The sequence below is a fragment of the Poeciliopsis prolifica genome, unplaced genomic scaffold (genome assembly GCF_027474105.1).
Source record: "Poeciliopsis prolifica strain line A6 unplaced genomic scaffold, Auburn_PproV2 SCAFFOLD035, whole genome shotgun sequence".
In the NCBI taxonomy this organism is placed as follows: domain Eukaryota; kingdom Metazoa; phylum Chordata; class Actinopteri; order Cyprinodontiformes; family Poeciliidae; genus Poeciliopsis; species Poeciliopsis prolifica.
In genome coordinates, this window is record NW_026562410.1 from 4,024,305 (window position 1) to 4,036,560 (window position 12,256).

The 12,256-nt window shown below is 37.9% G+C and overlaps 1 protein-coding gene across 2 annotated transcripts in view; it reads left to right on the forward strand.

Annotated features, from left to right (window-relative positions):
• Positions 1–1,695: 1,695 nt before the first annotated feature.
• LOC129374258 (netrin receptor UNC5D-like) overlaps positions 1,696–12,256 on the forward strand; it is a 195,475-nt gene continuing 184,914 nt past the window's right edge. For both annotated transcript variants that reach the window (XM_055052582.1, XM_055052583.1), the window contains exon 1: positions 1,696–2,088. In XM_055052582.1, the coding sequence (XP_054908557.1) occupies positions 2,004–2,088 (85 nt within the window). In that variant the 5' untranslated portion in view covers positions 1,696–2,003. The remainder of the gene's footprint in view (positions 2,089–12,256) is intronic.

Sequence of the window (12,256 nt, forward strand, 5' to 3'; positions counted from 1 at the left end):
CATTTCTGGTGACAGCAGCCGCTCGTCGTGAGCCATTTACAGTGACTAATGACAAGGTTTTTTATTTGTTGTTTTTTTTGTGGTTAAATGTGCCGTCTTAGAAACAGCTTCGAATCACCTTCGCAACACAAATGAATTGCAGGGAGGCCAATAAAACTGCGCAGCTGTGTGTGTAGTGAGTGCATGAGGTGCTTGACTGAAGCGTCTTAATTTCACTGTAGTGTTTTCCCCAGCATTTCAATAAGAATCGTTAATTTGTGCCCCACAACAATCTGACTGCTGTAATTCCTTTAGAAATCCACAAAAAAAAAAAAAAAAAAAAACTTTAATAAGCAAACCTACCCAATGGCAAGAATATGAGCTTATTCTTTGCTAACTAGCATTAAAACACCATTTAAATGCTAATGGCTCTTCAGATACAAATGACAGCCTAAGCTAGTTGGTGCACAGTGCTCAAAATATAAAGAATTTCATAAAGAAACATTTAATGACTAAAGAAAATTTTTCTGGAGTTGTTAACATGGCTTTCTGCTCATGTTGGGATGGAGTAGTGGATGCAACAAAGAAAAAAAAAAGAAAGTTACTTATCACAGGTACAATGTGTCCCTTGTGACTGGGTTAGGTTGTAATAGCTGAATAAAATATGAATGCCAGAAATTGGTATCTATTAAAAAAAGATCGGTGAGTTCATTTTAATTCTGTTTCTAACATGTAACAGAAAAAATATATACTTTTTTTTTTCTGCCAAAAAGATGTTCAGTTTTATTTGGAGGTGGTAAGAACTGGGTGCCGTTGATGTAAGGATTGCCAAAAACAAGAACACAAAGAAAAAGATTTAATCTGAGGAGCATAGGAAAATTTTGTCACTGTGACAAATACAACCTGGCTGGTTTAACAAAAGTACCAATCTAAGCAAAAGATACAGGATAAAGTGTCATATTTCAATGCTTGTCAATAATTTATGTCGCCTGAGCTGCGGTCACATGTTCATTTTTCATTATAAGGTACTAATAGTTTTATTTCTTCTTTTTCTTGGATTCCTTGAGAAAGAACAAAAACAAAAACAATCTTTGTCCTTCGTCCCCCAACTTTCAGCAATGGTCATGGACTTGGCCGGAAGCAACCCGTTTAAATAAAATCCCACTTAGAGCCTCACGCCACCTCGGGTCCGTCCGATCTGCTTAGTCAGAGAATATTCAATCATTTCTAATATAAAAGAGAAATAGACGCTCTAATCACTGCGGTGCAAGATGAATTATATTATCTTGCTCTATAGACTCGTTTAGCTGAGATAATGCGCGCTTAATTGGCAAAAGGACACCAATCAGAAGCCATATGCTCAAAGGCTGCAGATAGTTATTAATTAGTAAAAACGCGATTTGAAAAGCCATTTGTAAGAGAGCCCACCCCAAACCCAAGACACCCGCTCCGACGTCGGCCGCCACTCCACCCTGCTGTCTGGAAAACAAGGCGCGAATAACAACTAATTAAAACAATATGACTGCTTGTATCTGCGCGTGGCAAGCAAGCAAGCAAACAAACAAACCACTGCACGTGCGTTTGTCCACACGTTTTATTTCTCAACAGGTCCACCCTCTCTCTCTCTCTCTCTCTCTATTTGCTCACTCCTCTCTCTCTCTCCTCTCTCTCTCTCTCTCTAGCCGCCGCCGCCGCCTTCTGCCGCGCGCTCAGTGATTATTCCGCTCGCGCTCAGCTGAGTGTCGGCAGCTTCAAAGCTCAGCATCACTTTCTTTCCCCGTCTCTTTCCCAATCACCGCACTGCGATTCAGCGAGGTGAGGTTCACAGCTTCACAGCTCCACAGCTCAGCACCTGACCGACTCGTGCGCACGAGCAAAGCAGCCTCGCCGGGACACCGAGACGGGTTTAAAAAAAAAAAAAAAAAAAAAAAAAAAGAGGTGGGGTGTGGAAGGGGTCGACAAATGCTCGAGACCCGCGGCAGGTGGCCCCAGACCCGACGGGGAGGGAGACGAGCGCGGCAGTGATGGGACAGTTTTCCGGAGGACGCTGCTGGAGTTTTTCCGTCCTCGTGCTCCTTGGTTTGCGAGTCCCGGCGACGTTAGCTCGAGGTAAGCAGCACGAGACTTTAATGAGCTCCAAGTCTGCGAGAATAAACTCAAAGGTGTGTAAATGGAAATGTCGCTTCGTTTGGCGCTGGCTGTAGTTACCTTGCAGGGAGGTGGAGAGTATTTTTCCTATTTCTCACTTGCGTGCACTTCATAATATGTTCACGGACTGGATTTTAATGACGGCAAGTTTTTGTTAATGGTGCGTAACAGTGACGTGGGCGTCTGCTTGGCGTGATTAATTACATGTAATTGATGCTTTATACTGTTTAGACATGAAGTTGAATCATTTCTGCTCCTCTTCGGAAAACAATTGCGCATTAGTGAGTGAAGAAGCGCTCAGCTGCGTATGTGCGCTATTTCTTTTCTTTTTTTTCTTTTTTGTACATAATTTTTACATGACAGGATCATTTAGTATTTAGTGAGGTGGGGAAAGTAGTGATGTTCAGCAGGTTCACATGTATCCAAATGCGTGGGCAGTTGTTTTCACACATGATGCATTGTTCTCCTGAAGGCTTGGCAATACAGGAAAAATAATTGCTTAGTAGCAAAATTGTCCAGAAATGAAAACGTGGTAATTAGATGTTATGTTGCAGCTTGCAAGCCTTTGGCCGGAGGAGTAGATGACCATAAAGCCTTTCTCTCTGGGTGAATCCATGCTGACCCATTGACTTCCATTTAACTTGCATGCCAGTGTAACAAAGCAGCATTTGCAAGTCAATTAGTTAAGTAGCCCTGAAGGTTTTCATCTCTTTGCATCGCAAGTTTTGAAATTAGCTTCGACTTGGAATTTTGTCCTGCATACATATTAGATCACGTGTAAGTATCTTAAGTACAGCTTTTTATGCAAGGATTAGGGTGCTTTTGTTGCTGATATATAGAAGGTCCTTTAAAGATGACCTTTAATAAAAAAAAAAAAACAACAGGCTTGCAGTTGCATTTTGTAGCATCTCCACTGTGGCCATATTACATTGGTGAAATGTTGCTGTGATGTTCAGAAAGAGTGACCAGGGCTCAGCAGGAAAACAATGCCACAATTGCATGAAAGTAAAATGTGCCTCTGTGTTTGAGGAGGCAGTTTATATAAGCTGCATAGGTCCTTTTTGCTGGCTGGCAATGGCTCTTACTCAGGCGGTTTGTGATAAATATTTATGTTTTTCAAAAATATAAATGTCAGCAGTCAAGTACATTATGCAAACATGAAAGGGTGCACAAAGGAAAAGCAACTCTAAGGGCAAAGAAATAGAAGAATTGCAAAGCATTTCTAAGTTATGGCTGAATTAAAAAAAAAAATTACCTACATACATTTTGCGTTCCCTGCAGTTTTCACATTCGGTAATCCAGTGCGTATTTTTTTTAGGATCGATTACTATTTTCTGAAAGAACAGCAACATTCCAATTTTGTTTCTCTCTATTTTGGTTGGTTTTTAATGCATTTTTCTTGTTACTTCTTCTCGTAAGTCTTGTTAAGAAAGTGGTACATTTACTTTTCATGAGTCTTATTGCAATGTTCAGTTCTCTAACAAAAATATGCATATTAGGGAGAAAAAAAACACTTGTTTTTCTCGCTTCACGCTTGTTGTACTTGCGATATATATATATATATATATATATATATATATATATATATATATATATATATATATATATATATATAAATGTATGTTGAACCAAGATATATTTAGCACCGACTCTCAGTATGATGCTCATAACATGTTTGTGACAAAATGTAACAGCATTTTCTCCAAGTTGACAGCTAGCTTCTTTTGTGTTGGAACTGGAGCATTAACAGTTTGAGGGTGTGAGCTACTGGTGTTCTGGCATCAACACGTTCTTCTGACACTGGAAGCAGCCGTTTTGGTATCTCCAACGCTGTGGCCACACGCAGACATTCTGGCAGGCTTTCAGAGCCTTCATTTTTATTCGTTTTGGGTGCTCGGAGGATTAGCACTTGTCGGGAAGCCTTTTTTTTTGCACTTTCATTCACCAGACACTTTTTTCTCAGCCTATAAGTGTTGTTGTTGTCACCTAACCTGTCTTCCCTGCTGCTCCGCTCAGCACTATCAGATACCCAAACACAGTAAGGGGAAGCGCGGGCGAGGAAATAATCCCACTGTAAATAACAGAACAAGTTGGATGTAATGCTCACGCTGAGCTGAAATAGAGTGACTGCATATACATTTGCAGACTAATGTAATTGCATACCTTTCTATTGGTTTTAGAACAGTGTGAATCTCATAAAGGTTGTTGTTTCCTTTATGATGCAGGCTTTATTTGTCATGTAAAAATTTCATTGTATTTCATATCGTTGGGAGGAAAATTAGTAACTTAAAATTGAATTACAAAGAAGTAAAAGTGGCAACGCCAAGAGAGTTGTACAGCTTGGATAATGACTTTCATGTACAATATAAGCTGTCAAATATTTCAGTATTCTAATAAGCAGTGACATTGTATATATTTATTTATATTATACATATTGGACTTGGTAAGCAGAGTTTTTTGAGCCCAATTTTGGTTACTGGATGAATCTTTAAACAATGTGTATAATAATGCAGAGAACTTCAGATCTCAATTTAGTAAAAAGTGGAATTTCATGGCTTTACTTTTATGCTGTGACTCATCCAACCACACAGATCCAGATTCAGTAACATTCAAAAATGTCTGAGTGGAAAACCAGGACTTTTGCATATCATATTTTTCTAAATCTTGCAGCTTTGTTGGGGATGGCGGATAAATACATCTATACTTTACAGTCACTTAGTTCTAATTATGCTCCAGGTGTGCGACCGCTCTCTGCATCTCTTTATGGTCACTGCAGTTTAGTGGAAATGTAATTTTTAGATCCTCTACATGCAGTTTATTATTCTCAATGCTTCACCTCCCAGCCTTAAGGCTGTAAAATGAACCAAAAGCTAAAAGTATAGCATAACAACACTGACATGTTCTGCTGTGTTCGTTGTTGGAACGCCCCATTGTTGATATTGTTTGGCTTTGGGCTTTAAATGATGACTCTATGAGGAAATAAACATCTGTGAAGTTTACTTACTAAACCCAGTTCTTGGTGTACTTTAACTCCAGTTGTCCAGCACTGTTTAAAGCGAATGATCTGGTCATTAAACAGGACTCTCCTTCCCTCGGTCCTCGTCACCTGCTCCCCGCCACCAGCCAAACACTTGAGGGAAAGGGAGCACTACGTAGCTCACACATCATTATACATTGCATTCAATTGCTCTTGGATATCAGCTATTTCAACATTCATTTCAACACTCGTTTGGATGACATTTGGGTTTACATTCCACAATGCAATTTAATGCATTTTTAACATGTTATTTGCTCTTGTGTTATGCCCCCTATCTGCCTTTTATGCTTGCCACCAGTGTATTTTTTGTGGCTGAGATGCAAATGCTTACGGATAGTGTTATGAAGCTGTAGATTGTTTTAGAAAATGTACATTTGTATGCAGTTGAAGTGTTATTGAGGTACCAATGAGCTTAGTTTCATGAAAGTAACACCTCAGTCTGAAATGTGTAGCTTGTCCAAAGCAAGACACCAGCATCTCCAAACGGAGGAGCAGCAGCTGCTTGGTGTCCTTCTTCACCAATGCCAAATTAACCTTAGATCACGTTGAGCTGAATAAACACCACTTTCAGCCCTTTTGTAGCTAAAATGTCTTCGATTGCAAAATTTATGTCACAACAACACAGCAGCGCTCCAAAGCCCAGGCACAATACAACAAATTTCATTTTGCTGTTTGATCAAAACAATTCAGCAAGCTCTTTGTTGAGAATTCACATGGCAGAACATGTAATCCAGACAACCTGCTGGTAGAAAAGTCTCATGGTCTGGCATGGTTAGAAAAAAAAAAGACTGTTGGAGAGAGGCAAGAAGAGAGCCAGAGAATGGAGAATAAAGGGCAATAGAGTCATCGCTGACATGTTTTATTTATCTCAAAAATGACTGCTGGAATCTTGCTCGAGCTTCGAGTTTGATTTCACTGACGTTTCACACGATATGAACCCAGTGGCACAGTTGGGAAGGCATCCACTGGTGTGTTGTGGTGGTCATTCTGCCCACTTCACTTCTGCATTATTCAAAGGGAGTCCATTACTTCATTCAAACCTATCAAGCCCCTCGCTCATCATTTCTTCTCGACATTCAAAGGAAACCAGGCTCACCAAGAGCCAAAGACGGGTAGGGGGTACTGCTTATGGAAAATGGACTTTAAAGCAAAGCATTTTGTAACCTTATACTGGGAAGCTTTAAAGTACAAGAAAATGTATTCAGTAAGATATGACAATAGAGCAGTGAAGTGTTATGGCATAGCTGTATGGTTGTTTTGTTGAGGATTTCATCAATGCTTTATCTTTAGCTTCTTCTATAAGGAAGAAGGAATTAGCCTAGCGACCATTTGTTTTCTCAAAAAAATGTTCTGCTTCCAGTCATAAACATCTCAATGGCTAAATTCTGTTGTATTGTTAGACTTCCAATTTCCTGTTTGTCTTGTTTTTTTTTCAGTTTTAGATTCTCAAATTGATCTGACATGATACCTAATTTTTTTTGTTAAAAAGGGCTGCATATCCTGGCCCAAATTCTGATCTAAAGATATTTGTAAAATTACCCCATACTTGCAGTAATTGCAGAACTGTCACTTAAAAATGCTTCGGTACTGAACTCTGAACATGAATAGATTCATGTTCAGAGTTCAGTTCAGAGTTAACTTTAATGCTAAAGTAATAAAGTAATATTACCTGCTTTTGAAAAAGAGAACAGATGCATCTCTCTGAATCCTTATATGTTTTTCCAAAAACGACACTCTGGACTGCATCAACAAAAACACGTACGTGGATACACACTTGCCTTGGGATCATATTTTACCTAACCCCATCAGTATTGTGTGTTTTTATGCATGCATCGTTCTACACAGTGCTAGTTTTTAATGTTCCATGTATGTCAAGGCGTGGAGACAATGACAGGGTGTCAAGTGGGGCCATTTGCGCTTCTTCTTGCAGATTTGCCTTGCAGCCGCTTCTCCTCAGCCTTGAGGCTTTCTCTTCAGCAAGACCCGGCATTGCTGTTATGTCTTTTATACCACTGAAAGGAAAGCCTTGGAGATAACTGCCCATCCCAAATGCACTCTTCAATGCCTCACTGGCCAGCTCAAGGGCATTGCCACAAATGTTCGATTCAAACCATACACTGTTTACCTCAATGCTAAATGCTGTCCACACATCTCTATTTCTTTTTTCTGTCTTTCTTTCTTTCTGAGCTTCCAGTTTGTGCCGATATGTTGCACTCTCGTTCCTTCTAAAGTGCATTTATTTCATAAATGTCCCAGCCCTTCATCCTTTCTCGTTGCCCACTCTTCTCTCGCAATTTCATTCAATGTAATTTAGTTTCAGTGGATTGTAGCTCTGACAAATGCTTGGGTTGTGTATCATTTCTCAACTCACCTGACTGAAGAAGAAAGGAGAGCTCGGTGTGGAGTGGAGGAATAAAACCACAGGGAGAGCGAAAGACGAATAGGAAGGTTACAGTGCAGAATCCTTAAGCAGCTCATGTTATCAGTAACTGCCACAGCATTTTGTCAGTAACAGCGAGGGCCTGTCACTGCTCTTCCTGATGAATTAATTTAAAGAGTAATCAAAAGCAAATACATATTTAATGACTTTGATCCTAAAGAGAGGGAGTATTTTTGGCACCCAGTAGAAATAACGACCATAAACGAATCTTATTGTTAAAATTAACCTTCTTTAGACCTTATGTACCATATTCCTTCACCATTAAGGCCAATTTTGGCATAAAGCTATGAATTTTTACTTTCAACACGCATATGTATATTTTCAGTTTTTTTCCTTTTAGTTGTAAAAACAAAAAGTGGGTTACTAAAAAAGTACAAAATTAATTCTTATAAGGATTAATTATCAAGTATTGGACTTTTGTGGCCCATCAGAAAAGACATGGTTTAATTCAGTCATGATATTTATTCTATTCTCTGGTATAAATAATTTTGGGCGGGGGCATCTTAAGTGTGTTTTTAATAATTTTCTAACATGACAATTTAAATGAATCTTTGAGTTGTCATTAAAATTATTTGCCCCAGTGTTTAGTTGTCTATAAATGACATATACAGATCTGCCAATCACTCATCCAGATATCAGGATTTTTTATTTTCTTTAAGTCCATAAAAACTACCCTTGTTTGATGTATAAACAAGTCAACCATCATGCTTTACTTTGAAGATTTTTTTGTTGAGATTAATAAAAATTAAACATATGCTTTGATGGATAGCAGATAATATTCTTATGTCTTTTCCACTGGAGCTAAAATTTCTTCTCACATCAAAGTATCTGCTGCACATTTTTCCTCTTTTATGTGTTATAGTCCTTGTAACTGAAAAATAAAAAAAAGAGCAATCCACGTCAGAGCTCAAAGAAAATCAGAAATTAGTATTGGTTCGGAAACCCTGACCAATACTCTGTTATAACTTCAAGCTTTCCCAAGAAGCAACAGGTGTAACCAGACACTCTTTGTTTTAATTATGCAACCGTTGGTTACCTCTGATATGCTGGTTATGTTTAAAAGTCTTTGTCAAATATTTTTAATGTGATGCAATGATATAACATTTGGATTGATATTGATATCTGATGATATGATCACAGTGGTTGATACACAATATTTACCAATTCTATAACATTATATATGTTTCTCTAACCTTCCAACACCATAAAAATGACCTCATAGATGACGTTGCTTCCCTGCGTCAGTCAAATATCCCACAATTCTATGCTGCGTGACTGTCACATGACCAAACAAATCGCACACGGTCAACACTCTCCCATCCTTAAGCAAATGCACAAACATCTACAAGATGAAAATACATATCAGTTTTTAATATTGACCCAGTTTCACTGATGGGATCAATATTGATGTGCTAAAAATGGGTAACAATGACCGATACCAACATTAATGCTGATATATTGAATGTTTCTCATTTGGATTCTAAAGCATTTGAGTTTTCTTTAGACGCAGGGTTAAAAGAAAAGACAGAAAATATCTTGAGACAAATAAACAGAAAGGTCAATGTAATCCCTAATTTTATGGATTGTGGAGAAAATGTTGTTGACACCAAATTACTTCAGAAGAGTACGTTTCTGTAAATATAGGGAACATGCCCAGAAAGTAAATTAAATAAAAGTAAAATTCTTGCTTTTCCCCATGTTTAAATGATAATTATGTGTTCATATATTATATTTTTCTTTTAAAATTTATTTCAGCTCTCACTCTTTCTAACTTGAGAAAAAAAAAACATTCACTGACAAGTTGCAGAAAAAGAAAGAGGCTCAGGCTATATTTCTTTCGGCACTATATGTTCTCGAATTCTGTTTGGTTCTTTTGTAGGTGTCAGAAATACAAGATGAGGTTTAAGAGTCCCTCTTGGCATATGAAACCTGCATAATAACTCTCTGAAGTCATGCGTGGCAGTATGTTGTAAAACCAACAAGGCTCTATCATTCATAAATTGAAGCGCAGAGCACAGTTAGGTAGGTCCTTGATGCTTTCTCTTCAGAGTCTTTCAACCTTCTATCAACAGAGCGAGTGTTCAGAAACGCTGTTCTAAAGAAGTGCATAAACCAACATGTGCCTAAAGAAACTACCAAGGATACAGCAGAGCAAGGAGGACAAATACAGTGTTCAAAATTAGGTGGCTTCTGAATGCAACTGGGTGCACTTGATTTCATTTAGAGGTGTCACAGTAATTAGAGTCAGGCTTTCTTTCAGAGAAAATAGAATAACTTGTATCATTTTTTTCGCTCTACAATAATGTGCTACTTCAAGTTATTGTATAGTTTAAATTTGTAATTAAGTACGCCAAAGATCGTGGTGGAAATGTGAAAATATGTAAATCCATTTGGTGCTTTTACACAAATTGGGGAAAAAAGGAAACTAAAAACCAGGAGAGCGTCACCAGCTTCTAATACTCCCACCATTAAAGATGAATGACAAACAAAATCAAGTAGAAATAGAAATTAAACAAATATTTTAAGAAAAAATAAGTAAGTTGGCCAGTGTGTTGGATCATTTCAAAAAGTGGCCAGAGTAGAACTGAATGTAGATTTTGTAAATTAATAAAACTGAAGATAAATCGTAACTTTATTGTCCCCAACGGGAAATCTATTTGCAACAGGTCCACTCATCAAACATCTACATAAAAAGGAAATAAAACAGAAACAACCACATTTTTAACGTGTCAGCATTAACAAAGAGTAATAAGTTATAATAAAGCAATAAACAATAGTGTTGGAAACGGTGCATAACAGCAGCAGCAGGCATAAAAGAAACTGTATGGTTTTAACTATAGCCAGTTTTAAAGATAAACTCTTACAGATGATCGATGGTGAGATTGATTATCCAACGATCGAAACCACTAGAAATAGTTAACATTATTGCATAGAAATTTTTGAATAAGACTGGATTAAAATATTTGTTGTATTTACTACCAAGTTGTTTTAATACGTTAAAGACAATCCAATCAATGAGTTGTACTTGAATGGACTATAGAAACCACCTGATTGTTGAATCAACACGTTGGCAAATTCATAGGAATCGTCTCATATGCTCATCAGTTCTACAGTACTCACTTTTTAAACCTAATTGACTCCCTGTTACATAAAAATTAGCATATATAAATTGGTAGCATTTAAAGTGAATGTGCTGTCAGTAGATTGACAGTAGCAGCACAGTAGCAGAAAGATCAGTGGTGTGAAGACTCACATGCTGTGAAACAGCAGCTTAGCCAAATGCAGACAACACACTCGCCATGCTACCCATGTGACTCAGACTTAAACCCTCTCAGGAATGTCTCAAGATGTTACCACATGTCATGTGTAAATTAGGACATTGTTGATATGACTGCATCGCTGCTGCCGTTCTTTGTGTGTGTGTACATGCTTTTTTCGTTCTTTGGCATCTGTGGTCATGCTGATATTTTAATAAGTTTGAATTTTAAACAAAGGACTTCTATTTACATATCTCCCCGTCTCTCTTGTGTTGGAAACAGTTTCTCATAACAGGGCTTAAAAGGCAATGCTAGAATATACTGGAGATACAATGTTGCATAAAATTTTGTATTCATGTTTCTTTCATTTCCAAAGCATTTTTAGTAATTGTGTCATGTTTGGTTTCTGGTGGAACCCAAAAGCAGGCAGAACCAGAGGCAGGAAGGTGAAGTGATGAGTTTCTAGTAATGGAAAATAAAGTCTTGCAGAGCTGCTATGAAAGGAACAGGGCATGGAACGAGCATGAGTATGGAACAAAACAAAAAGCAGGAGGTTGAATAGAGGTGGAAAAACGACAAAGGAACCAGATGAATCGGATCAAAGATGTGCTACAGCTGTGGCAGAAGGAGACCAGAAATCCTGAGGGAGGAGGATAGCTAACAAGGTGATATAAAATCAAATCAAATTTTATTTGTATAGCACATTTCAGCAAGGCATTTCAAAGTGCTTTACATCATAAACACAAGAACACAAAGTCATGCATCATGGAATAGACAATACATTGTTACATATTAAATTTCAAAAACAATTCTAAACAGGTGTGTTTTTAGTTGTGATTTAAAGGAAGTCAGGGTTTCCGCTGTTTTACAGTTTTCTGGAAGTTTGTTCCAAATTTTTGGTGCATAGATGTTGAAAGCTGCTTCTCCTCTCTTGGTTCTGGTTCTGGGGATGCAAAGCAGTCCAGAACCAGAAGACCTGAGAGTCTGGAAGGTTGATACAACAACAGCAGATCTTTGATGTATTGTGGTGCTAAACCTTTTCAGTGATTTATAAACTAACAACAGTATTTTAAAATCTATTCTTTGAGCTACAGGGAGCCAGTGGAGGGACTTTAAAATTGGTGTTAAAACTCAGTTGAAATGTCTCTATCTTCCTGGTTTTAGTGAGAATGCGAGCAGCAGCTTCTGGATCAGCTCTTCAGCTGAACTTCACTAAAACCCAAAAGGAACTACAAACCAAGAGTAAAAGAGTTGCCCAGATTGAAGAGACTGAAAACGAGAAAAAACAAAGAACCTCAACACAAAATGCTTGAGTAAGTCATTGATTGCCTCTCAAAACAACCATCTAAATCTTATTGGTATGGCCATCAGTGATATTTTAAGATGCTAAGATGT